Source organism: Bos indicus, chromosome 13 (assembly GCF_029378745.1).
Source record: "Bos indicus isolate NIAB-ARS_2022 breed Sahiwal x Tharparkar chromosome 13, NIAB-ARS_B.indTharparkar_mat_pri_1.0, whole genome shotgun sequence".
NCBI lineage: Eukaryota > Metazoa > Chordata > Mammalia > Artiodactyla > Bovidae > Bos > Bos indicus.
The window spans coordinates 63167384-63195080 of record NC_091772.1 but is presented as its reverse complement, the minus strand read 5'-3'; the positions used below and the strand labels follow the sequence as shown (position 1 = coordinate 63195080).

Sequence of the window (27697 nt, the reverse complement as noted above, 5' to 3'; positions counted from 1 at the left end):
CACATCCTATGGGCTCAAAGACGCGGCTGCAATGTCCGGCACCATCCGGCACCTCCAGCCCTACTGAGGGTTGTGCAATAGCAACCCCGGCTGTCAGGGCGTGAGTCCTGCTCCGTGTCTACCACCCTCAGCGACGCCTGCATTATGGTCGCCCCACCGCAGCTGCGGGCTCTGCTCTTTGCGATCAACGCACTATTGCGCAAGCGCCGCTACCACGCAGCACTGGCCATGCTTAAGGGCTTCCGGAACGGGGCAGTGTGAGTGGGGTCATCGGGCTGGGCAGGGGCTGAAGGATCGATCTGGTGGGGTTGGAGAAGCTGCCTCTGGGACCGGCGCCGCTGCGCTGTGCGCCCTTGAGCAGCCCTAGTGTGTCTCTAGGTCTTGGCGTCCACTGTCGGCGCAGTGGGCGCTGGATTTTGGGTTCTGTGCGCCTTCTGAGCCGGGGGTCTAACTACGCTTTTTCTAGGCACTCCGTGCTTTGCAGCCTGGCCCTATTGTCTTGACTATTTCCCATGCCAGCCCCTGTATCCCTTCATTTGGGTCCAGTTTCCCCCTCCCGCTGCTGTGTGCCCTTGGGCCTATCTGGCTTCCGTGGCTCCATCTGGACAGTGGGAAGCTGGACTCTGCCTTCTAGCAAGACTTGCGGCTCTGCCTCTCTATGCTCCCCTCATTAAGCTGCCCTGGACTTTCATCCCGCTTCTCATTCTTTTGTAAGATTCTACTGCTAAAAAAAAAAAAAAAAGATTCTACTGCTAAGTCCTCTTCTGATAAGCCGCAGGTGTGACCAGTGTAACTGAAGCTGCAAGTATTTGCCAAGCAAACTGATTACAATTTGGTCATCAGACCTGCAGAAGAGGAGGTCATTTCCTCTGGTTGGCGCCAGGACTGGAGCTCATTTTCCTTTAAACTTTATGCATAAACGCTATCATTTATTGAGAGCCTACAATGCCAGAACTGGGGAAGCATCAAAGAACAAAGGGAACAAAAATCTGCATGTCCTTGGACTTGGCATTTTAGTGGCAGCATGGCGTGGCGGTGTGGATGTGATCACCTCAGTTTGAGTACTGGTGCCCCTTACCTGCATGATCTTGTGCAACTCATTTAGGCTCTCTAAGCCTCAATATTTATAAAATGGGGCTGATAATAGTACTTATATTGAAAGGTTGTTGCTGAGCCATGAAAGACGCCCGGATTCTTGGCCTCCGGAGGAGAGGAATTCAATCCGGGGCCAGTGACGAGGCTTGATCACTCAGAGCTTTTGTGTAATAAAGCTTTTTTAAAGTATAAAAGAATTAGAGAAAGCTTCTGACATAGACATCATCATCAGGAGTGCTCCCTGCTAGTCTTTAGTTGGATGTTATGTAGCTACTGCTGCTGCTGCTAAGTCGATTCAGTCGTGTCCGACTCTGTGCGACCCCATAGATGGCAGCCCACCAGGCTCCCCGGTCCCTGGGATTCTCCAGGCAAGAACACTGGAGTGGGTTGCCATTTCCTTCTACAAGGAAGACAGAGTCTAGGGTAGATACGTAGTTCATTAACATAGCTTAAGGCAAAGATTTCCATAAGAAAAACCGGATCGGATAGATCTAGGTTTGAGAAAAGTTAAGTTCTGGTGGAACCAGGTGTTGTCATGGCAACACAGAATTCTAAAAGAAACCTTTTAAAATTTGTATAGAGGAGGGGAAGAAATCTAACACTTGTTTGTTTCCTCCTGCCACTTAAGAGATAGTTTAAAATGTCTGACACTTGTAGTCTGTCTCCTCCATTTGGGGACCCCTGGCCTTCCTGCCTGTTACCCTCTCAATATACTGTTGGGCTTTCTTGGTGGCTCAGAAGGTAAAGAATCTGCGTGCAATGCAGGAGACCCAGGTGCGGTCCCTGGGTTGGGAATATCCCCTGGAGAGGGAAATGGCAACCCACTTCATTATTGTTGCCTGGATAATACCATGGACGGAGGAGCCTGGAGGGCTACAGTCTATGGGCTCACAGAATTGGACAGACTAAACAACGAACACTTTGACTTCCATCATACTGTCGAGAGAATTGAGTCAATATGTGTGATCAGATCAGATCAGTCCCTCAGTCATGTCCGACTCTTTGCGACCCCATGAATCGCAGCACACCAGGCCTCCCTGTCCATCACCAACTCCTGGAGTTCACTGAGACTGACGTCCATCGAGTCAGTGATGCCATCCAGCCATCTCATCCTCTGTCGTCCTCTTCTCCTCTTGCCCCCAATCCCTCCCAGCATCAGAGTCTTTTCCAATGAGTCAACTCTTCGCATGAGGTGGTCAAAGTACTGGAGTTTCAGCTTTAGCATCATTCCTTCCAAAGAAATCCCAGGGCTGATCTCTTTCAGAATGGACTGGTTGGATCTCCTTGTAGTCCAAGGGACTCTCAAGAGTCTTCTCCAACACCACAGTTCAAAAGCATCAATTCTTCGGCGCTCAGCCTTCTTCACAGTCCAACTCTCACATCCATACATGACCACAGGAAAAACCATAGCCTTGACTAGACGGACCTTTGCTGGCAAAGTAATGTCTCTGCTTTTGAATATGCTATCTAGGTTGGTCATAACTTTCCTTCCAAGGAGTAAGCATCTTTTCATTTCATGGCTGCAGTCACCATCTGCAGTGATTTTGGAACCCAGAAAAATAAAGTCTGACACTGTTTCCACTATTTCCCCATCTATTTCCCATGAAGTGATGGGACCAGATGCCATGATCTTCATTTTCTGAATGTTGAGCTTTAAGCCAACTTTTTCACTCTCCACTTTCACTTTCATCAAGAGGCTTTTTAGTTCCTCTTCACTTTCTGCCATAAGGGTGGTGTCATCTGCATATCTGAGGTTATTGATATTTCTCCCGGCAATCTTGAGTCCAGCTTATGTTTCTTCCAGTCCAGCATTTCTCATGATGTACTCTGCATATAAGTTAAATAAGCAGGGTGACAATATACAGCCTTGATGTACTCCTTTTCCTATTTGGAACCAGTCTGTTGTTCCATGTCCAGTTCTACCTGTTGCTTCCTGACCTGCATACAAATTTCTCAAGAGGCAGATCAGGTAGTCTGGTATTGTGAAATGCTCAGCATAGTGCCTGGTATGTATATAACTGTTGGCTGCTGTAATCATGGTTGTACTGGCGTGAATATCTGCCTGGCTCACTCCTTCACCTTCAGGCTTCTGATTGTTACCTCCTCAATGAGGCAATCTTTGAACTTCCACCTCCTTCCCTACTGACTTTGCCTCCATAGACCTTATCACCACCTGACACTTAGCATCCCTTATGCATCACTTATGCATTTTCTACTCTCTCACTAGAAAATGAGCTTCATGGGGACAGAAGTTTTTATCTGTTTTGTTCCTTAGTATAAGTAGGCTTTTAAATATTAACTGAATGAATAAGCGTATAAGGGAGGAATTGCCACTGTACCCATTTTCTGGATGAGAAGACTGTGGCTCAGAGAGGAAAATTCATAGCTCAGTGGTAACGAATCCACCTGCCAATGCATCAGACACAGGTGCGATTCCTAGTCTGGGAAGATCCCACATATTGTGGTGTAACTAAGCCCATGAGCCACAGCCATTGAGCCTGTGCTCTAGAACCAGGAAATATAACTACTGAGCCCATATGCCCAAAAGACCATGCTCTGCAACAGGAGAAGCCACTGCAATGAGAAGCCCACGCAGCAACAAAGACCCAGCACAGCCAAAAATAAATTTTTAAAAAAACTTCTTTTAAAGTACAAAAATGTAGGTGTATACAATTTTTTTGATTAAAAAAGAAATGAATCATAATCCTATAATGTTGACTGCTGTCTAGTTAATAGACAGATGGTCCCAGTTGTCCCCTAAATGTCCTCTACAGGAAGATAGTCTAGATAGGGATCTTCCAGGATATCATACTGCATCTGCCATGGTCCTTCATTTACTTCTCTTTTATATGGAAGAGGACTGAAGGTCTGTATTCAGAGCTGCTCTGACGTTTCCTTGGTCATGACCGTTTTGTTTTGTTTTTGCCACACCACACGGCACATGTGATCTTAGTTTTCCAACCAGGGGTCGAACCCTCATCTCCTGCAGTGGAAGCACAGAGTCTTAACCACTGGACTGCTGGGGAAGTCCCTATCATGTCCTTTCAGTCCTTTTTAATCCAGAGCATTCCGTGTTTCAGGACACAGAGAGATCTTGTGAGTGGCAGTAGCTGGCTCCCACCAGAGTCTGAGTAGTTTGGGAAGGGGGCCAGGCACATGTAGGCAGTTGGGGGCATTGCTCCATTTGTGTCTGAGGTATAAGGCAGGGTCCTGTTCACCTTGGCCAGCTGGAAGAGGCCAATGGCCTCTTTATTCAGGGTAAGAAGACATGCCTTTGGAGAAGGCAGGGCAGAAAACTTGCTGGGGGCCAGAGGAGGGTCCTGCCCACCCACCGCTAGGCAGTGAGGAAATAAGCCGTTCAGCCTGGCCACCACATGCAGTAACACTGCTGTCATTTGATCACACTTTTTATTTGATTTTTTACAAAATTAGGTAGCATATTCACAAAAGGCATAAAAAGTTAGAGCTTTTTAGAAGTTTACACACCTTGCTTTAACCAAGCCTACAGCATATCTAGAGCTTCCTGGTTCACGTACAGCTCTGTGTATGCCACTGGTTGCCATGGGTCCATTATGTGTTTACCTAGTAGCCCCCTGTGGATGGACACAGGCTTCCTCCCAGTCTTTTGCTGCTTCCAACAAGCCTCACAAGGACCTGCCTAGCAGTCCAGTGGCTAAGACTGCATGCTCCCAATGCAGGGGGCCCAGGTTTGACCCTTGGTCTGGGGACTAGACTCCACATGCTGCAACTACAACCTAGTGCAGCCAAAATGAATAAATACTTTGGGGGGGGGGGCGGTGGGAAACAAGCCTCACAGATACTCATATGACAACAATATGGGGCTCATGACCATTGTCTGAGGGAGACTGTCAAAGATTGTTAGACCTCGTAGCCTGGAAAGGTCAGGGCCAGACAGCTGGAGAACTTGGTGGAACGAGGGCAAGTCCAATAAAGAAAAAAAAAAGAAAGGTAGCGACATTAGTACTGGTTGAATGAGGAACTTTTCCATGTGCTAGGTCCTTAACTGCCAGAAACAACTCTGAAACAGGCAATACTTTTTACTAAAGGAAGAAGGGAGACTCAGACATTCAATGACTTACCCAAGTTTATAGAGCAAAACCAGAGAAGACAATGGCAACCCACTCCAGTACTCTTGCCTGGAAAATCGCATGGACGGAAGAGCCTGGTAGGCTGCAGTCCATGGGGTCGCTGAGAGTTGGACACAACTGAGTGACTTCACTTTCACTTTTCACTTTCATGCATTGGAGAAGGAAATGGCAACCCACTCCAGTGTTCTTGCCTGGAGAATCCCAGGGACGGGGGAGCCTGGTGGGCTGCTGTCTATGGGGTCGCACAGAGTCGGACACAACTGAATCGACTTAGCAGCAGCAGCATAGAGCCAAACAGGGCAAGGCTTTGGTACCAGATACTGTTTACTTTGTATGACCCACTTGGAACCCAGATCTAACTCAAAAGCCAGCGTTAGTTTCCCTCCCAAAATGATATTAGGATTAGGGAAGGGGAGGAGGGGGCACAGGGAGTCAAAGAGAGAGCTCAGAAAGAAACAGTGGTGCAGTGGTGCCTTAACCATTTTCTTTTGTTTCTACAGCTATGGAGCCAAAATCCGGGCCCCTCACGCGCTGGTCATGACCTTTCTTTTCCGGAGTGGCAGGTACCTGTCCCCTCTGCACACCCTTCAAACTGGGCAAGATCGTGCCAGGACTTGCCCAGTAGCCTCCAGGTTGGGTCCAACCTGCCCACACCACCATTTCCTAGAGCACAAGTCTGATTCTACTATCCCATCTTGAAAATTCGCCAGCTCCTGGCTCCTTGATGTTCTCCAGAGAAGCCAGCTTCCAGGTGTGGCATTCAAGGCCCCCTGCAGTCTGACCTCAGGGACATTCCCCCCTCTCTCCAACCCCCAGCATGGGGAGCCCTTGGCACCAAGACTCGCTGCCATTCATTCATGTGCAACAGGTGGTTCCACCTCTTTACATTTCTCATGAGTACCCACCACACACACACCAGGAATCCCCTTTCCTCTTCTACCCCATCTTTATGCCTTCCTAGCAACCCATACCAGTTCTCTGAGGATCACTTTCTCAGGAAAACTCACCATGACCTACTTTCTTTCCTTGTTCAAACTTCTTGGCCTTTCTCTGATCTTCCATAACTTCCCTCAAGGAGCTTCTCAAAAACCAACTTGTGTTTTAGTTTTTAATGTATCTAACTTCACCTGGAGTTCATAAGAATCACACATGGACTGCCTGCTGCTCAAATCCAGGTCGTGAAGATTGCTTTCTTTATGTATTTTTCTTTTTTAAATTTATTTTTGTTTTAGTTTTTGTCCTCCAAATTATTTTTTTTCAATTAAACTCATTCATTCCTTCAGTAAATATTTATTGAACATCTAATATGTGCCAGACACTGTCTTTAGGTGCTGGGGATACAGCAGTGAATAAAACAGAGAATGATCCCTTCCCTCGTACAGCTGACAGTTTAGCAGAAAGGCGTAGCAGAAAATAAACATAATAAATTTAAAAAGTATGTGGTATGTTAGAATATTATATGGGCTGTAGGAAAGAAAATGTAAAGCAGGGAAAGGGGATCCAGAGTGCTGGGGGAGGGCAGGCTGCAGAGCTAAATAGGGAAGGGCTCATTGAGAAAGTGACATTTTAAGTAGAGACTTGAAGGAGCTGGAAAAGTTGGCCACGTGGGTAACAAGGGAAGGAGTGTTTCATACCAACGGAACAGCCTGTGCAAAGGCCCTGAGGGCTGATCATACCTGGTGAGTTTGAGGAGGCTGGAGCAGAGGGATTGCAGGGGAGAGAACAAAGAGAGGAATATTGTGGGGGTAACCGGTTGGAAGTGGTCAAACAAGAGATGGCAAGAGTGAATGTCGACATTCTAGGAACCAGTGACTGGAATGGGTGAATTTAACTCAGATGACCATTATATCTACTACTGCGGGCAGGAATCCCTCAGAAGAAATGGAGTAGCCATCATGGTCAACAAAAGAGTCCGAAATGCAGTACTTGGATGCAATCTCAAAAACGACAGAATGATCTCTGTTCGTTTCCAAGGCAAACCATTCAATATCACAGTAATCCAGGTCTATGCCCCAGCCAGTAACGCTGAAGAAGCTGAAGTTGAACGGTTCTACAAAGACCTACAAGACCTTTTAGAACTAACACCCAAAAAAGATGTCCTTTTCATTATAGGGGACTGAAATGCAAAAGTAGGAAGTCAAGAAACACCGGGAATAACAGGCAAATTTGGCCTTGGAATACGGAATGAAGCAAGGCAAAGACTAATAGAGTTTTGCCAAGAAAATGCACTGGTCATAACAAACACCCTCTTCCAACAACACAAGGAAGACTCTACACATGGACATCACCAGATGGTCAACACCGAAATCAGATTGATTATATTCTTTGCAGCCAAAGATGGAGAAGCTCTATACAGTCGGCAAAAACAAGGCCAGGGGCTGACTGTGGCTCAGACTATGAACTCCTTATTGCCAAATTCAGACTTAAATTGAAGAAAGCAGGGAAAACCACTAGACCATTCAGGTATGACCTAAATCAAATCCCTTATGATTATACAGTGGAAGTGAGAAATAGATTTAAGGGACTAGATCTGATAGACAGAGTGCCTGATGAACTATGGATGGAGGTTCGTGACATTGTACAGGAGACAGGGATCAAGACCATCCCCATGGAAAAGAAATGCAGAAAAGCAAAATGGCTGTCTGAGGAGGCCTTACAAATAGCTGTAAAAAGAAGAGAAGCAAAAAGCTAAGGAGAAAAGGAAAGATATAAGCATCTGAATGCAGAGTTCCAAAGAATAGAGAGAAGAGATAAGAAAGCGTTCTTCAGCGATCAATGCAAAGAAATAGAGGAAAACAACAGAATGGGAAAGACTAGGGATCTCTTCAAGAAAATTAGAGATACCAAGGGAACATTTCATGCAAAGATGGGCTTGATAAAGGACAGAAATGGTATGGACCTAACAGAAGCAGAAGATATTAAGAAGAGATGGCAAGAATACACAGAAGAACTGTACAAAAAAGATCTTCACGACCCAGATAATCACGATGGTGTGATCACTGACCTAGAGCCAGACATCCTGGAATGTGAAGTCAAGTGGGCCTTAGAAAGCATCACTACGAACAAAGCTGGTGGAGGTGATGGAATTCCAGTTGAGCTCTTTCAAATCCTGAAAGATGATTCTGTGCAAGTGCTGCACTCAATATGCCAGCAAATTTGGAAAACTCAGCAGTGGCCACAGGAATGGAAAAGGTCAGTTTTCATTCCAATCCCAAAGAAAGGCAATGCCAAAGAATGCTCAAACTACTGCACAATTGCACTCATCTCACACGCTAGTAAAGTAATGCTCAAAATTCTCCAAGCCAGGCTTCAGCAATATGTGAACCGTGAACTTCCTGATGTTCAAGCTGGTTTTAGAAAAGGCAGAGGAACCAGAGATCAAATTGCCAACATCCGCTGGATCATGAAAAAAGCAAGAGAGTTCCAGAAAAGCATCTATTTCTGCTTTATTGACTATGCCAAAGCCTTTGACTGTGTGGATCACAATAAACTGTGGAAAATTCTGAAAGAGATGGGAATCCCAGACCACCTGATCTGCCTCTTGAGAAATTTGTATGCAGGTCAGGAAGCAACAGTTAGAACTGGCCATGGACCAACAGACTGGTTCCAAATAGGAAAAGAAGCTGTATATTGTCATCCTGCTTATTTAACTTATATGCAGAGTACATCATCAGAAACGCTGGACTGGAAGAAACACAAGCTGGACTCAAGATTGCCGGGAGAAATATCAATAACCTCAGATATGCAGATGACACCACCCTTATGGCAGAAAGTGAAGAGGAACTAAAAAGCCTCTTGATGAAAGTGAAAGTGGAGAGTGAAAAAGTTGGCTTAAAGCTCAACATTCAGAAAATGAAGATCATGGCATCTGGTCCCATCACTTCATGGGAAATAGATGGGGAAATAGTGGAAACAGCGTCAGACTTTATTTTTTTGGGCTCCAAAATCACTGCAGATGGTGACTGCAGCCATGAAATGAAAAGACGCTTACTCCTTGGAAGGAAGGTTATGACCAAGCTAGATAGCATATTCAAAAGCAGAGACATTACTTTGCCAGCAAAGGTCCGTCTAGTCAAGGCTATGGTTTTTCCTGTGGTCATGTATGGATGTGAGAGTTGGACTGTGAAGAAGGCTGAGTGCCGGAGAATTGATGCTTTTGAACTGTGGTGTTGGAGAAGACTCTTGAGAGTCCCTTGGACTGCAAGGAGATCCAACCAGTCCATTTTGAAGGAGATCAGCCCTGGGATTTCTTTGGAAGGAATGATGCTAAAGCTGAAACTCCAGTACTTTGGCCACCTCATGCGAAGAGTTGACTCATTGGAAAAGACTCTGATGCTGGGAGGGATTGGGGGCAAGAGGAGAAGGGGACGACAGAGGATGAGATTGCTGGATGGCATCACTGACTCGATGGACATGAGTCTCAATGAACTCTGGGAGTTGGTGATGGACAGGGAGGCCTGGTGTGCTGCGATTCATGGGGTCGCAGAGAGTCGGACACGACTGAGTGACTGAACTGAACTGAACCGGGGCCCATCCTGTTCAGCATTAGGTCAAAGAGAAGAGTTTGCCTTTTCCTCTTCTTTTTGTTTAATTTTCTAAATTTTTAATTGGAAGATAATTGCTTTACAATGTTCTGGTGGTTTCTACCACACAACAATGCTAATTAGCCATAAGTATATGTATGTATGTATATATACTTAGATTTATTGAGCATATACTATATATTTGTGTGTGTGTATATATATATATGTATGTGTGTGTGTATATATATATCTGTCTCCCCTCCCTCTTGAACCTTCCTCCTACCCCTGTGGCATTTCCTCTAAATGGAATAGGAAATTGTCGTAAGAATCTGTTTGTGGACATGCCACTATTTGACTTAAATTTAATAGTGAGAAAGTGAAGTGTTTGCTGCTAGGGGTCAAGGGCAGAAATAGGTGTAAAGTAGGAGGCAGTGGCAATAATCCAGCTGAGCAACTCTGGTGGCCCAGACCTTGATGGTGGCATAGAGGTGAGAAGTGTTCAGATTCTAGAAACATTTTCAAGGCAGTATTAGTGCCTACGCTTGGAAAGTAGGAAATGCAGCTTGCCTTAGAACTGGCAGTGGTAGGCCCGTGTCCCCGTGGGGTGAGAGCTCGCTGACTCCTAGCTGTCCCCCCTTGCCTGGCAGACTTCCCAGGCCCCAGCTGACACACTTCAAGGCCCTCCTCAGGCCTCAAGGGCACATGTGGTTGCTGGGCCTGAATTGGTCTCCTGGTTCCTCTCCTTGGCTCTCCTCACTGCCCCCTAGCGATTGTGAAAAGATAAGTCAAACCACGTGCCTTACTAAAGGTTCACTTCTCTCAAGATAAAGACAAAGCGTAGGACTTCCCTGGCAGCCTGGTGTTTGAAAAGAATTTGCCTGCCAATGGGTTCAGTCCCTGCTCTGGGAAGACTCCACATGCCTTGGAGCAACTAAGCCCGTGTGCAGGAACTACTGAGCCCACACACCTAGAGCACATGCTCCCCAGCAAGAGAAGCCACTGCAACTAGAGAGCAGCCCTGGCTCTCTGCAACTAGAGAAAGCCCTCGAGCAGCAACAAAGACCCAGTCCAGCCAAAAATAAATAAATAAATTTTTTTTTTTAAAGACGCATCTTACCATGGTCCCACCTCTCCCTCACAGCCTTTGCCTTACACATTTTCTGCTCAGGGCTTAATGACCTGTCTTTGTTCCTTTACTCCCCACTCTCTGTCCCTCCTCGGGACCTCTGCTCGTGTTGATCCCAGTACAACTCCTCTCCCCTCTTGACGTCTTCCTTCACGTCCTGGCATCATTGCTTGTCAGGGCAAAGTTTGACCTTTGTTTTATGAGTATTCATTTCGTAATTCCCTCTCCCACTAGATCATAAACCTTGTGAGGGCAGCAAGCAGATCTACTTTTTCTCAGACTCACATCCTCAGATCCAGCACATAGTATGTAGTCATTCATTCACTCATTCATTCCTTCACATGTTTACTCCAGAAACAAATGTATTAAGCATCCGCTATGTGCCAGGCCTTGCTCTGCGCACTGAGGATGAGTGAGTGAGGTATAGACACCACTCTCTGGGAGCTTCCACTGGGATGAGGTGGGAGTGGGGGGAGGTAATAAACAAGTATGTAAATGTCAGGTGGTGATATGAGCTCTGAAGGAAAAGAAAAGTTGGATAAAGGAACAGAATACAGTGGGCATTCTTATACGTGGAGTAGTCAGGGAAGACCTCTTGAAAAAGGTGGCGGGGTAGTCAGGGAAGACCTCTTCAAGGAGATGGCGTGAAGTCAAAGCCTGTATCCAGGGAGGGAGCAGCCCTAAGGGCATGGAGGGCAGAGGCCCGGGGTTGAATGAGCGTGGGCCCGTGGGCTCCTTGCCTGGGCCGGTTTTGCATGCCAGGTGGGTAGATGCCCCGGAGCGGCTGGGCCTGCACTCACGGTGGCTCCTTGTGTCTGTGCAGCCTCCGGGAGAAGCTGCGTGCCATCCTGCAGGCCACGTACACCCACTCCTGGAACCTGGCCAGGTTTGTGTTCCTCTACAAGGGACTCTGTGCCCTGCAGTCCCACGTCCAGGGCAAGACCTACCAGGCACACTCATTCGTGTCTGCCTTCATCGGGGGCTTGCTGGTGTTTGGAAACAACAATAACATCAACAGCCAGGTAAAGGTCTTCCCAGAATGGGGGCCGGGGAGAGGGCTGAGGGATGGGGCAGGATTCAGGTATAGAGTTGGGGATGGGAGTCAAAGACGACGAGCTCGTGGCTCCCTGCCATATCTGAGGGTCTGTAGTTCACCAATCCCTGTGTGACCTTGGGAAGGTCACTTCCCCCTCAACTTCCCCCTCTGTTAACCAGGTACCTTGCTGGAGTACCATGCAGCTCTCTGGGGCAAAGATTTAAAAATATAAAACAAAACATGCCCCCAAACACTACTCTGCAGTGAAATGAGAAAAAAAAAATGAGTAAGATTTTCATAAAACGAAACTTACTACATTTGAAGAATTATCTCTTATTCTGCAACTTGCCCTTTTTCTTGGTTAAAAATTCCATTTTTTAATGAGATAATGATAAAATGCTAACTGTTGCTGCTGCTGCTGCTGTTTTAGCATCCTTCTTGAGCTATATGAAAAGTTGGCAGTCTTTCTAATTTGCCTCCCTCAAATTTCTTAAATAGTCTTAAATTATAAAAATAATTGTTTTATTTTCACATTTTAAGTAATGCAAACTAAGCACTCATTGTGTGCCTGGCACACTTCTGGATGCTTAGGATACATGATGCAATTAGAAAATAAATTGAAAAAGAGTCTCTCTCCCCCTCTAACTGTCCAGCCACTGCCCAGAAACACTTTTTTTTTTTTTAATAATTTTTATTGCAGTATTGGGCTTCCCAGGTGGCTCAGTGGTAAAGAATCTGCCTGCCAATTCAGGAAGATGCAGGAGATGTGGGTTTGATCCCTGGGTCAGGAAGGTTCCATGGAGGAGGATGGCATGGCAACCCACTCCAGTATTCTTGCCTGAATACCCCATGGACGGAGGAGCCTGGAGGGCTACAGTCCATAGGGTCGAAAAGAGTTGGACATGACTGAGCACACACACACATACATACAATTGGAGAATAGTCGATTTACAGTGTTGTGTTAGTTTCTGCAATGCAGCAAAGTGAATCAGGTGTACATGTATAGAGATGGTCATTTTAACTGTGTCTTGTATAGCCTTTCAGAACTTGTCTGTGCTTGTATCAGTGGTCATAGCAGCAGTTTTCCACCAACGAGATCATAGTACGTTTTTCCTTTTTTTCATGTAACCGTGTATCTTAGGGGCCTCTCTTGTCAGTGCCTCATCCTTTATGACGTGAGCAGAGCTCTCTGCTGATGGCATGGACCAGCCTTGATTTCACAGTGGCCTCTGGATGGACGTTTAGGGGCTCTTCAGCGTTTGACCTCACACATCCACTGTAGTCTACATCTTTGTTGAGACACCTTCCTGCACTTGTGTCGGTCTGTTTGTAAGTTCCTAGACGTGGAGTGGAAGAGTCTGTGGATATGAGCATTTTGTATTTTGGGAAAGTTTCCCCAGTTTTTTTTTGATAGAAATTTCACTTGTCTATGAACTTCCAAATTCTAGGAATCCTGGATACACCCATTTCCTTCCCCCTTCCCTCCTTTCCCTGACCCCTGGCAACAGCTGCTCTGATCTCCATTCAAAAATGTTACATGATGGACATACAGATGGCCAACAGGCACAGGAAAAGGAACATGAAAAGATGGTCAGTTTCACTAATTGTTAGAGAAATGGAAATCAGAACTATAGTGAAATGTCACCTCACACCAGTCAGAATGGCCATCATCAAAAAGTCTACAAATAATAAATGCTGGAGAGGGTGTGGAGAAAACGGAATACTCATGTACTGTTGGTGGGAATATAAATTGGTGCAGTCACTGTGGAGACCAGTATCGAGATTCCTTAAAAAACTAAAACTAGAGTCATCATACAATCCAGCAATCCCAGTCCTAGGCATATATATGGAAAAGACAAAAACTCTTAATTCAAAAAGATACATATACCCCAGTGTTCATGGCAGCACTATTTACAAGCATGGAAGCAACCATCGACAGATGAACAGATAAAGATGATGTAGTGTACACACACACACACACACACACACACACAGAGGAATATTATTCAACCATAAAAAAGAATGAAATAATGCCGTTTGCAGCAACATGGACGAACCTAGAAATTATCATACTAAGTGAAATCAGACAGAAAAAGGCAAATATATCACTTACATGTGGAATCTAGAAAAGATGATACAAATGAACTTATTTATGAAACAGAAATAGACTCACAGACATAGAAAACAAACTTATGGTTACCAAAGTGGGAGGCATAAATTAGGAGTTTGGAATTAACACATACTACTATATATAAAATAGATAAACAATAATTAGTAAGGGAAGTATATTCAATATTTTATACTTTATAATATAAAATTTTTATAATCTGAAAAAGAATATACGTACATATATGTGTGTGTATAGCTTAATCACTTTGCTATGCACCTGAAGCACAACATTGTAAATAACTATACTTCAATTAAAAAAAATATTATGTAAATGGAGTCATTATAGTATGTAATCTTTGAGGGTTGGCTTTTTTCACTCAGCATAATTTCCTGGCAATTCTTTCAAGTTATTGTATCAGCTGTTCATTCCTTTTCACTGCTGAGTAGTGTTCCATGGTATGGATGTACCTATGGAAGGACATCTGGGTTGTTTCTAGCTCTTGGCTATTAGGCATGCAGCTGCTCAGAACCTTCTTGTATATGTATTTGGTGAACTTAAGTTTTCACTTCTGTGATAAATACCTGGAGTGCAATTCCTGGGTCATATGATACATAAAGGGTTTTACGGATGTCTCAGAGATAAAGCATCTGCCTGCAATGTAGGAGACATGGGTTTGATCCCTGGGTTGGGAAGATCCCCTGGAGGAGGAAATGGCTACCCACTCTAGTATTCTTGCCTGGAGAATCTCATAGACAGAGGAGCCTGGCGGGCTACAGTCCAAAGGGTTGTAAAGGGTCAGACACGACTCAGGGTCTGAGCACATACACACGGTACATATATATTTAGTTTTAGAGGAGACTGACGAAGTATTTTCCAGAGTGATTGTCCTATCTTACATTCCTATCAGGAATATATGTGTGATCCAGTTGCTTCACCTTCAAGCTGGCATGTGGTTTGTTACATTTCAGATTTTTGAAATTTTGATAGGTGTGTAGTGCTTATTGTGGTTTTTAAAAAGTTATTTATTTATTTTACTGTTCCAGGTCTTAGCTGTGCCATGCAGGATCTAATTTCCCAACCAGGGATGGAACCTGGGCCCCCTGCATGGGATGATTAGAGTCTTAACCACTGGCTGCCAGGAAGTCCCTCTCATTGTGGTTTTAATTTGCATTTCCCTAATGGCTAATGAAGCTGAACCTTTTTACATGTGTCTATTTTCTTTTTGTGTTAACCTCTTCAGTGAAATATCTGTTTGTGTCTTTTGCCTATTTTCTAACTGGATTGTCTTTTTTTTTTCACTGTTGTGTTTTGAGAGTTTCTAAAAATATTTTCCAGACATGAGTCTTTGTCAGATATGTATTTGTAAATATTTTCTCTCAGTCTGTAGCTTTTCTTTTCAACCTCTTCACATGGACTTTCACAACTGAAAAATTTTGCATTTTGTTGAAATCCAGTTTATTAATTTTTTTTCATTTGTGGACTGTGTTTTTTGTCATTAAGCTACCTTTTAGTTTTGAGCCATGTAAATATATTCATTGTTCAAAATTTTTAATTAAAAAGAATAATAAAAGACATAAATAGTGGGACTTCCCTGGCAGTCCAGAGGTTTAAACTGGGTGCTTTCATTGCAGGGGATATAGTTTGAATCCCTGGTTGAAGAAATAAGATCCTTTTTGCCATGCAATACTGCTAACAAAAAAAGACATAAACAGTAATGTTCAAATGCCTGCTGCAAACCACTTCAAATCACCTTGCTCATACTCTGCAAAACCCTGATCCAGTGCACAGGCAGCACTCCAGGGTGGGGCGGGGTCGGGGAGGAGAATGGGGGGAAAAGGGGAAGGGATGGGGTGGGGTGGGGTGGGGTGGGTGGAAGGTTCCCAGTGGCTGGGCCCACTTCTAACCCCGTCCTTCCCTCCCACAGATCAGCATGTACCTGCTATCCCGCGTCCTATTTGCCCTGTGCCGCCTGGGCGTGGAGAAGGGCTTCATCCCTGAACCCAGGTTGGACCCGTTTCCATGGTTCTCAGGGCTGGTGTGGGGGCTGGTGCTGTGGCTCTTCGAGTACCACCGGCCAACCCTGCAGCCCTCGCTGCAGTCGTCCATGACCTACCTGTACGAGGACAGCAACGTGTGGCACGACCTCTCGGACTTCTTTATCTACAACAAGAGCCAACCCTCCAAGTAACAGGGCCCCCAGGTGCTCAGGAAGGCTCCTGCACCCCAGTCGGGTGACGGAGGTATCCAGCCGCGGTTTGAGATTGGCTCCACCTGCTAACCATCCCAGAGGCTCCTACCTCTTCAAGATCTGGGGTCTCAGACTAACTTTTGTTAGCCCAGGGCTCCATTTGGCAAAATGGAAGCACTGATTATCAGTTCTCATTAGGTACTCTTGAATAGTGAAACGAGCCACCGAATCAGGCTGAGGAGCCTTGGGCACGGTGATGGCTGCTGACTCTTGAGAGACCAGGGAAGGTCACACCCCACCCTGGGCCTCAGGGATCATCGAGCCCAGACGAGGGCACTGAAGTCTCTTTCTGGTGGGTATGTTCTCTGACCATTCTTCTGTAAAAGAGGGCTTCTGGCTGATGGGCAGTGGGTTGCAAAAATGCATTTTTAGACAATACTCAGTTCCTTGCCTTGGGTGTTCTATTGTAGAAGCTCCAGTGTTTCCACTGTCCAACAGAAACACAGTGTGAGACATATGTGACTGAGCTTTTTTTTAGCAGCCACAGTTTTTAAAAAGTGGAGGGAATTCCTGGTGGTCCAGTGGTTAGGACTCCGCTGTCACTGCCAAGGGCATGGGTTCTATCCCTGGTTGGGAAGCTAAGATCCCACATGCCACGAGGTATGGCCAAAAAAAAAAAAAAAAAAAAATGTGGGGAGAGAAAGAAGCAGAGATTAACCTTAATTATATCTTTGAACCCAGTATTTCTCAAATGTTATCATTTTAATGTGTATTAAATATAAAAATTAATAAGATATTTTACATTCTATTTTTCTTATACTAAGTCATCAGAATCAGGTGTGTGTTTTACACTTTCAGCATTTTTCAATTTGGACCAGTCACATTTCAAGTGCTCAGCAGCCACATGTGGCTGCACAGATTAGAACGTTCTATCCTCGCAGAAAATTCTAGTGGACAGTGCAGATACAGAGCTTGAGGACCTGGGTTTGAGTCCCCACTGGACTGCTGTGTAACCTTGGGGAAGGTTCTTCTCAGAGGCTCAGTTTCTACTAAAGTGAGGATAATCATAGTAATACCTGGTGTCTACATTGGACTTGTGTAACTATGACGGCTGCTTCAGCTACTAATGACATCCACCTGGTGAACTCCTCCTTCCTCCTTCCTGGGTGCTTTGCACATTATTATTTTTAACCCATACAATGACCTTGCAGGTACATATTTTGATCTCCATTTTACAGATGTGGAAACTGAGGATCGGAGAAGTAACTTGCCCAAGGCAATACAACTCGTGTGACAGCCAAACCAGATCTATGCTATTTCAAAGCTCTTTTTTTTTTTTCAGTGCCTTAAATTTAGAAACCTAAACTATGCTATGCAAAATTAGCTAGTTATTGGGGTGCACACTCAAATGCCTATAGGGGCCTGGGAAGAGGCATAAATGATGATGTTCTGGGTGCTATGCAGTCGGGAGGGATGGGGACCTGGTGAACTGGAGACTTGTGTGTGTGCCAGAACTGATTTTTTTTTTTTTAAACCACCAAGCTGAACAAATCAAACACATTGGAGTAGGCATACTTCAATTTCTTTTTATATTTTTAAAATTACTAGTAGAAATATCCACATGAGTCACTGGAGATCTTATTAAAATGCAGATTCTGATTCAGTGGGTTTGGGGTGGGGCCTGAGATTCTGGGTTTCTCACGGCTCCTGGGTGATGGCTGCTGCTGTTCTGAGCTTGAGTAACAAGGTGGTAGGGAATGACAGGGTCCAGCCAGTAGTCCATGTGACGAATGAGGAAGCTATGTCACAGAACTGTTAGGTCATGAAGGTGGGACTGGGTCTGAGTCTAAACGGTGTATTCTCAGGCACGATGTTGTACTGCCAGCTTAGAGAAGGTAGTCTTGAAGTTCCCTTAGTTCATTCTGTGGAGGCTGAATGAGGCCCTGAGGTTATGGGGAGGGGAGAGGGTAGCGAACAGCAAGTGGGTTTTAAAGCAGATGCTGGAGTGCCCCACCCATATCCTGTCTAACTTACCACTTCAGTGCACACCAGCCACCCTCCTGCCACCCTGAGTCTTTCTGCCTGAGGGCTCTTCCCTTGCTCTCGGCACCTGCTCTGTCAGCCTGCCGCAGACCTGCAGTGCTGGAGATGAATACATCCTGGGAGCAGCTATCAACTAGGGACGGGTGGAGACCCCCACTCCTGCACTCCGATTGCCCCTGGGTAGGATAACTCCCAGGTGCCTGCTCCACGCTGGCTCCAGAGCACCCGGCAAGCCTGAGCTCCGGCCGCTCACAGCGGTCACTCTTGTGATAACACCTCCTCCCTTGTCTCCTTCCTCGTGCCCCTACCACTGCTTCCCGGGACCACTTCCCACAGAAACTGCTTGCACTCAACATCCTCATCTTGGGGTCTGCTCTTGGGGGAACCCAAACTAAAACTGCCCCCGGTGCAGCGAGTTGACGGGCAGCAGAGCTTGGTGGTTAAGGCTATCAGCTTTGGAACCCAGAGTGTCTGGGCTCAGTTCTGGCTCCGCTGGTTCCTTGTAAGTGACTTAACCATTCAGGGCCTCCGACTTGTCATCTGTTAAACAGCCATTCTCACGGCACATGCCTTGGAGGGTGGTGTGGAGGATTAAATGATACGACAGCATATAAAGTAAGCACTCGATATATGCCTGCTGCTGTTTCCAATGTATCTTCCAAATGTAAAAGGAAGCTTGGCCCCAAAGACTACGGACACTCTGCTTTGAACCTGGCCTGCCCCACCCCTCAGCTGAAGGTAAAAGCCTTGGCTGCCTGCCCCCCATTCCTCCCGACGTCCCCCAACTGCCGCTGGGGGTTGGCTGGCTCCCCCACCCACTGTCTCTGCTCTCTAAGAATAGGTTCCCCTCACAGATGGCATCTCTCTGGATCCTGCCAAAGCATCTGGTGCCTCCAACTGCTCACTCCAGGGAGGGAGGTGGTGTGGTCCTCAGGCAGGACTAGAGCCCCGGCTCCTGGGAGGAGTTCCCACTCAGCTCCCTCCTGGCCCAGCCTCCGTGTCTGTAAGACCTGGAAAACTGGGATTGCCAGAGGCCCTTGGCCCACAGTAGGCGCTCCATAAATGCTAGTTCCTGAAATAGCAGTGTTTTAATATGTGTCAATTAAGCACCTGCTACTTTCCTATGAGGTCTCTAACTTGCAAAGCTGTAAACAAAAATTTTTAAGCAATAATGCATACACAATAGTGCAAAATGTAAATGGGTACACAAAGGTATAATAAGGAAGAGTCAAGTTCCCCCTGAACCTCAGCTCCACCTACCCACCGCCTCCCCAGCCAGGGGCGCCCCCATCCATTCTAGTGCACCCTTCCTGAGAAATTCTCTGCACAACCACCCATCTCTGTCCTCTAAGAAGCTTTTACATTGCACTGTCATCTCAAGAACTCTTGGACACTCCTTCCTTGTTCTCTGCATGTTTGGTTTCTCTTTGATCAATAATCTGATACAAAAGTGAGTCCTGGAATTCCCTGGCGGTCCAGTAGTTAGGCTTGGTGCTTTCATTGCCAAGGGCACGGGTTCAATCCCTAGTCAGAAACCTAAGATCCTGCAAGCCATGGGGCGTGACCAAAAAAAAAAGTCAGTGTTAGTATTATTTTTTTTTTTTTAAAAAGGGAGTCCTTTCTTTGAGGCAGTTCCTGTCCCCCTCAACCCCACCCCCAAGTCCCCAAATATCTCGGGCAGATCAGCATGAAGATGAATCATCCTAGATGTCCTGAGTCTTGTCGTAGATGACACCCAACATGAATGCCCACGGAACTCCAACTGAAAGGGGAAGGACAAAGTTGAAGTGAATTTGGGGCCCTTCTGCTGCTCCTCTCCCAAATTAGAGGTTGTTCGGGGAACCCACGTGAGAGTGATGATTCACAAACCCAGGCTCCAAGAAGCTGCCTCCTCGGCTTCTCACGACTGCCGCCTTCCTCACGGCAGGCTCCAGAAAGGATCCTGGAGATGGTGTTTCTGTCCACACTGTTCGCTTCTCCCACTCTCATGAGTGTGTGTTGGGTTTGTGAGAATCAGACTTTAAACCTGACACTCTCCTAAACCAGCACGTCATGCTGTGTCCACCTCTTGGAACCAATCTGTGACTGCAGGTGGGTTGCTTTCTATGAGGGTATTTATAAAAAATTGTTTTCCTTCCCTTATCTTGTTGCAGATTCATAGGGATAGAGAGGGTCTTTTTCAGTCTTGAAAAGCATTTTGGGTGCGTGCGTGCTGAGTCATGTCCAGCTCTGTGTGACCCTATGGGCTGTAGCCCACCAGGCTTCCCTCTCCATGGGATTCTCTAGGCAAGAATACTGGAGTGGTTTGCCATGCCCTCCTCCAGGGAATCTTCCTGACCCAGGGATTGAACCTGTGGCTCCTGCGTTGCAGGTGGATTTTTTACCACTGAGCCATGGGGAAAGCCCACATTTTGGATGAGAGTGTGTTAAGTTTAACCAGAGGCCTCCTGCAGAACTCACTCTTGGGACTGGAGGCCACAGGGGCCCAGCTAGAGGACAGAGGGACAGCTGGGCTCCCCTCTGAGTACTGATTTTCAAGAGGGCTTCCTGCTTTCTGTTGCAGGGCTGTGTGTTCATGATTTCATGAACAAGACAGGACCAGGCAGCAGTGAAATGCAGGTCATGAGGTTCCTGTTGGAAGCCTTGCTCTCCTGCTTTTCTGAGCTCTCCCTTCAGCGTCTCATGGGCTGGATGTCAGCTGAGAGAGATCAAAGTCATACGTCATCAGCTCTTTTTTTTTTACCCACGCTCCCCAGCTTGTGGGATCTTAGTTGCCTAACAAGGAGTTGAACCTGGGCCCCCTGCAGCGGAAGTTTAGAGTCCTAACCACTGGACTGCCAGGGAACTCCCTACATCAGCTCTTTCACGACACTCCTTTTTAGGGTGTCTTTTTTATGTGTGTCATGAACCCTTTTGGCATCTGGTGAAGCCTCTAGACCCTTCTCAAGAATTCTTTTTTTTTTTAAGAATGCCGTTTTTAAAACCATAAATAGAATTATAAAAGACAATAATTATATTGAATATTGAAATAATAATATTTTTTATATTTGTGACTTAGAAATATTTTTTATGGCTGTGCTGGGTCTTCACTGCTGCTCGGGCTTTTCTCTAGCTGTGGCAAGCGGGGGCTACTCTCTAGGTGCAGCACGCAGGCTTCTCATCGCGGTGGCTTCTCTCGTTGCAGAGCATGGGCTCTACGGTGCGCGGGCTTCAGTAGTTGCGGCGCCCAGACTCTCGAGCACAGGCTCAATAATTGTGGCACAATAGCTTATTTGCTCTGAGGCATGTGGGATCTTCCCAGGTCAGGGCTCCAACTTGTATCTCCTGCACTGGCAGGTAGACTCTTTACTACTGAAAGAGTACAGGGCACCAGGGAAGCCCTGTGTGTTCTTTTTTAAACACATCAGATAAAAAGATGGAGTGGCAGGTCCAAAGCTACCAGGATGTCACAGGTGTCATAAGCATGAACAGTATCTTAGGATCCCTGGGGCAGCTGTGATAAGGAACTAGCTGTGATTTCTCTTGGTGATAAAGTCCCAAGTTGCTGCTAATTGGCCTCTGGATTGTTGCCTACATTTAAAATGGAAGGAAATGTTACATTTCAGTTAGAGACTAGTGAAAATATAGGTGTAATTTTTTTTCCTGTCCAAGTTCATGGAACTTGGGTTCATGCATCACAGTTTCAGGACTGCTTGAGGGTGGCTGAAAAGCTATGACAAACTTAGACAACGTATTAAAAAGCAGAGACATCACTTTGCCGACAAAGGTCCGTATAGGCAAAGCTATGGTTTTTCCAGTGGTCATGTATGGGTGTGAGAACTGGACCATAAAGAAAACTGAGCGCTGAAGAATTGATGCTTTCAAACTGTAGTGCTGGAGAAGACTCTTGAGACTCCCTTAGACTTCAAGGAGATCAAACCAGTCAGTCCTAAAGGGAATCAACTCTGAATATTCATTGGAAAGACTGATGCTGAAGTTTCAATACTTTGCCACCTGACGCGAAAAGCTGACTCATTGGAAAAGACCCTGGTGCTGGGAAAGATTGAGGACAAGAGAAGAAGGGGGTGACAGAGGATAAGATGGTTGGATAGCATCACCGACTCAATGGACATGAATCTGAGCAAACTCTGGGAGATAGTGAATAACAGGGAAGCCTGGCATGCTGCAGTCCATGGGGTCACAAAGACTTGGATACAACTTAGCAACTGAACAACAACAATCAATATTGGCTGAGTTCTTGCTAGGTACTATGTACCTGGTGATATGGGAGGCTAGGGTTTAGCGATGAAAAAACCAGTTCCTGCTCACCTGGGGTTTACCACCCAGGGAGGGAAGACTAACGAATATACAGTTCAGTGGTAGGTGCCAGGAAGGCAGTGCAGTAGAGAGCAGCAAGGTCTGTTTTCCAGGGAAGGCCTCTCTGAGGAGGTGTTGTTCGCTCTGGGATCAAGCCATGCTGAGAGGTAGAGGAAGGCTGTTCCTGGCATAGGAGCTGCAAAGTGCGCAGGCCCTAAGGAGGAAACAGCTGACAGCATTCCAGGGCCTGCAGGAGGTCTGCGAGACTGGGACAGAGTGGCAGGTGGGGGCTTCCTGGAGTGTCGGAGATGGAGTCCCAGAGGCTGGCTGGGCCCATCAGGCCGGCTTTGTGGGCCAGAGTGAGGGGTTTGGGTTTTCTTCTCAGTTTGACAGGCAGCCTTTGGCAGGTTTAATCAGGAGAGTGATGTGGCTGTGATGTGATTTACATTTTGGAAAGATCCTTCTAGCTCTGTGTGGGGAACAGAACGTAGAGAGCCAGGCTGGCACCAGGATCCAGTGAGGAGGCCAGGCAGGGGTCCCAGTGAGAGACCATGGCAGCCTGGATCAGGGTGGGGCCTTGGGGTGGAGAGAAGTGGGCAGATCTGGGGTATCATTTGCAAAGTGGCTCAGAGGCCCGGGACTTTCTGGAGGTGGGGATGAGAGAGACGGGTATAGCAAATGACCCCCCCCACCCCCGCCCAGCTGAGAAACAGACCTGGATCTTGCCGCCTCCCCTCGCCTCTTCAGCCCCCTGCAGCCCTCCACGGCCCCTCTGGGGCCAGCCACCCGCCCACGGGCCCCTGGCATGCGAGCTTCGCAGCTGGCCTTGATTGTTGTCACTCCCCAGGGAGTCATGGGAACACACTCCCCCTGCCCCCTGCGCCCCCCTCTTCCCAGACAGGGCCAGGCCCTAACAATGCCCCTCAGCCAGCCAGTGGCCTGGACACAATGCCCCTGTTTCGGTTCATTGCCAGCTCCAGGAGGCCTGCTGGGTTTCCTGGCCTGTTTGGCATATATATAACTCTGGCTTCCAGCAGGGATTTTTTTGTTGTTGTTCAAAAAAAAAAAAAAAAAAGAGGAGAGGGAGGGAGAATATCTCAGGCTCCTCCTTTCTGAATATCTTAATATATTATGAAAAGCCTTTCTCTTCTCTTCGTGAGCTCTCGCTACTCCCCTCCCTGACCGCATTTGCCATGTGCTGTCAACCCCGGGACCAAATGCAGGTCAGCAGGTGTCAGAAAAGAAAACGAGCAAAATGAGAGAAAAGCGACTTGCTCCACCGTGGCCGGCCTCAAATGTGCTGGGGAGGCTGGAGGTGATGAGAACAATGAGGCCTCTGAGGGGGCAGGCCCCGGGGCCCGTGCTTTTCAGCCACCTTATCTCCAACTTCCAAGACACCCTCCAAAATGAGGCACAACGTTTTATCTTGAGCCCCTAGGAAGGAGAAGAGCTGCTGACTAAAAATGGGCATGCCATTGATTGTATGCTGCACCTCACTTTCAGAGCTGTTAAATACGAAAAAAGAAAGTTTGAGAGAGGACTTCCCTGGTGGTCCAGTGGTTAAGACTCTGTGCTTCCACTGCAGAAGGCACGGGTTCAATCCCTGGTCAGGGAACTAAGATTCCCACCTGCCCCCTGGTGCAGCCAAAAAAAATATTAATCAATTTTTAGAAAATGGTCTGAGAATCAGTGGAATATAGGATTGTCTCATCTACACACTTCATTGCTGTCCAAGTGTGTTTTTCTGCTTGTCTCTGAGCCTAATAAAATTTGGGAAGCAGTGCATGGATTGCTGCTTGAAAACTCGTTCTGCAGCCTAACAAGAAGTTTTTTTCTTTTCTCATTTGGAAAAATTAGGAGGAGATGTAGGCAAGCTGCTCCCATAATTCAGCCTTCATTCTTAGTAACTGCTGACATTTATTGAGGGCTCTCTACGCGCCAACTACTGCCCTAAGCGCTTTCATAACTCAGTTAATGTCCCAACAGGCCTATAAAGTGAACACTGTGATCGTTATTATTACCATCCCCATTTTACAGGTGAGAAAACAGAGCCCTTCTGCTTTGAGGGCTCCCCAGCCCCTCACTGCAGCACTGGTCAGGGCAGGCATGGCCACCCTGTCAGGTTTTCTTCCTTCTGCTTGGAAAAGCATAATCCCACTGCAGAGGCTGGCGTGATACAGAGAAAGGAAGAGGCACTGGGTGGGCCTTGGAGAGGAGAGGGGGTCCCCAGAGCTGGAGCTCATGGAATAATGGGGGTGCAAGGGAAGGGAGGCTCACTTATGGACTAGAAGCCTAGCCACTTCCACTGACCTTGGACCCTCCGGCTGGACATTTGGACTGGCTGATGACCAAAGACTGAGCCAAGGCCACATAGTCAGGCAACTGCTGGCTGGCACGAACACCCCCATGAACACCCACTCCCCTTCCCTTCCACATCCACGTCTTCCGCAAAGAGGAGCTGTGCTGGTGCTCTAGTAATGTTCCTAAGAGTAGTTAACATTTATTGGATGCTTACTCAGTGCCGGGCACAGGCATTAGGGATTGCAAACTCAGAGTGGCAGGGCAAATAAGGTCATCATGAGAGGCAAGCCAGGCAGGGACACTGGTTGCCTGGAGGGCCAAGGCTCTGGCTAAATGGGGGACAGCACTTGCTCAGTACCCTGATGGCCTACCTGGCATTGCCAGATATTACTTTTTTTTAAAGCCAAACATTTGGGCGTTCCCTTGTAATCGAATGGTTAGGATTCCAGGTGTCAGGGAATTAACATCCTGCAAGCCATGCAACACAGCCAAAAATTTTTAAAAATCCAAATATTTAAAATTTTCTATGCTGCTGCTGCTGCTAAGTCGCTTCAATCGTGTCCGACTCTGTGTGACCCCATAGACGGCAGCTCAACAGGCTCCCCCATCCCCGGGATTCTCCAGGCAAGAACACTGGAGTGGGTTGCCATTTCCTTCTCCAATACAAGAAAGTGAAAAGTGAAAATTTTCTATAGCATGTCCCAATTTAAAATTTGTTTTAAAAACTAATTCATAATTCAGGGGAAGAATACCCTGAGCAAATTAAATCCGGCCTGCGGGCCAGTTTGCAAACTCTGCTTGTCTTGTTTTCTCATTGAACCCGGACACCCATTCTGTTGAGGAGCCCCTGCCCCTTGTTCTACCAAGGAGGCAATCAGAGCTCTTCATGGGGGTAAATCACTTACCCATCTGGCCAAGCCACACAGTAGGGGTCTGCCCAACTCCCAAGGCTTGCTCCTATGTGAGACAGCCTCCCGAATGGGTGAGAGGCCTGTGTTCAGACACAGCCAGGACTGGCACCGTGACAGAACATCTCCAGAGACAGTAAACCGTCAGTCAAACCATTCAGCGTAGTGACAAGGGATCATTCGAGACGAATGTAATGTTGCAGACATAAAACTCCCCACCTCCTTCTGCCAGAACTCAACAATGGATGTCTCTGTGCCTCTTAATAAAATGAAGTCCCCACAGAATCATTTCTCCCAATTATGTATTCCTTATAATAATGGGATGTTCATGTCTGGAGATTTTTTTTTTAAGCTATGAATGTACGTTTAGGGGAGTTGGTGTATGCGGAATAAATAGCTTTGAACTATTTGTGTCGCTTGTCAAACTTCTTAATGAGCATATTGTGCAGATACAAAGAAATCTGACTCTCCCATTGGAGGGTGAGCTCCAGGAGTCAGAGATGAGTGTTTTGCTTTCAGCTGTCCCCCAAGCACCTGGCACAATGTCGGATACATAGCAGGGGCTCAGTAAATATTGAATGGAGACTGGGGAGTGGATGAATGAGTGAGGCTCAGAGGAAGTGAATTGACTTGTCCAAGGTCACAGACTCGGATTCTCGTTTACATCCACCTGATTTAGAAACCCAGGCTATCACTCCTCCACCAGCCTGCCTCTAGGAAAGAGATCTTCAGGCAAAGGATCGTGGCTCCAGGAGCTTCTACCCCTTTGGACTTCTCTTGAGTTAGGACTTGAGAAAGGTGGAGATGGACAGTGAGCCCCTGTTAATTAAGCCACTATCCACATAATACCTTTTGGAAACCACACATTGTACTCTTAACAGCCCTGAGGCTGACCCTGAGGTATTTACAGAGGGGTTGTACATGAAGGGCAGGCCCTGGGTTTTACAGAGGAAGACTTCTATTTTGCTGTGTGACCTTGAGCAGCGAGTGCCCCTCTCTGAGCCTCCTTCCTGAGCCATGTAGATAAATGAGCTTCACTTATTTATCAGGTCGAAAGGAGATCATCAGTGGAAATGGCTGCCCAGTAATTGTGGATTTTTTTTTGAAGCCTGAGAACTGTTGAGAACAGGCTTATCAGGATACCTCGGGCTTGGGGCTAAGAGGCTCTATCTTAGAAAGCCTTTGCGGCTTTCAAGTGGGTATTAATAGATGCAGAAGGCCCTTATCTCTGAGTTCACACTGGAAATTCTGCTCTTTACTCCCTTTTGCTACAGGAGGACAGGAGAGCTTGTGGGAAGGAGGGCACCTGCTTTGACCTAGGAGATTGTGTACTGGAATACTTTAGGGAGGGCAGGGTGTTGAAAATCCCCAGGCTTTGGTCTTATTAAGTCTGAATAATAAGCTTTTTCATTGGCTAGATAAGCTCATGCCCTTTAGGTCTCAGTTTCCTCATCCTAAAATGGGGCAATAATAATGGTATCTGTCTTCCTTCACCAGCAACCAGTACAGTGCTTGGTATATAATAGGTACCTGATAAATGTTTGCTGAATGACTGTTGGGGATGAAAGAGCTTCACAGAATGAATGCTACTGTTGTTGAGCCCCTTTGGGAATGTGTGAAGGAAGTGAATTCCCTCTGGAGTGGGAATGTTGCTGGCTTCTCTCACCCTCTTGTCAGGATCTGGCTTGGCTATTTAGAGTGAGACCTACCATTCTAGTGGGAGCTTCTCCAACTGAGGAGGGAGGAGGGGGACAGGCCAACCCTGGGGCTGGAAATCCATTGCCTGCCAGATTGTGTCACTGGCTGGTATCACTCCTGAATGGGCTTCAGTTTTCCCTTCTGTACTGTAAGAAGCTTATTTAGTCTCTCTGATCTCTTCTAGTGCTCATATAGTCTGGGATTTGCGATGAGTAATTTCACAAACTGCTTAAGAAACTCCTGGTGTGTTCCTAAACCACCTCA

General features: G+C 46.6%; 1 protein-coding gene across 2 annotated transcripts; it reads left to right on the top strand.

The window, feature by feature from the left end:
* Nucleotides 1-26144, top strand: PXMP4 (peroxisomal membrane protein 4). Of its 2 annotated transcripts, XR_011570194.1 has the most exons (5): nucleotides 1-257; nucleotides 5705-5767; nucleotides 11677-11875; nucleotides 15924-16539; nucleotides 17426-26144. XR_011570194.1 is itself a non-coding variant. In XM_019972275.2 (4 exons), exons 1-4 carry the CDS (start codon nucleotides 145-147, stop codon nucleotides 16185-16187), a joined length of 639 nt encoding a protein of 212 aa, XP_019827834.2. In that variant the 5' UTR covers nucleotides 1-144; the 3' UTR covers nucleotides 16188-26144. The 2 variants fall into 2 exon arrangements, 1 of the variants encoding a protein (XP_019827834.2); XM_019972275.2 differs by having other exon boundaries at nucleotides 15924-26144.
* Nucleotides 26145-27697: the final 1553 nt, after the last annotated feature.

Excerpts from the sequence above, each read along its gene's own strand:
- PXMP4 (XM_019972275.2), top strand. The coding sequence starts at position 145 with ATGGTCGCCCCACCGCAGCTGCGGGCTCTGCTCTTTGCGATCAACGCA. Across the intron at positions 258-5,704 it reads GGCTTCCGGAACGGGGCAGT|CTATGGAGCCAAAATCCGGG; the intron begins GTGAGTGGGGTC and ends TTGTTTCTACAG. Across the intron at positions 11,876-15,923 it reads ACAATAACATCAACAGCCAG|ATCAGCATGTACCTGCTATC; the intron begins GTAAAGGTCTTC and ends TCCCTCCCACAG.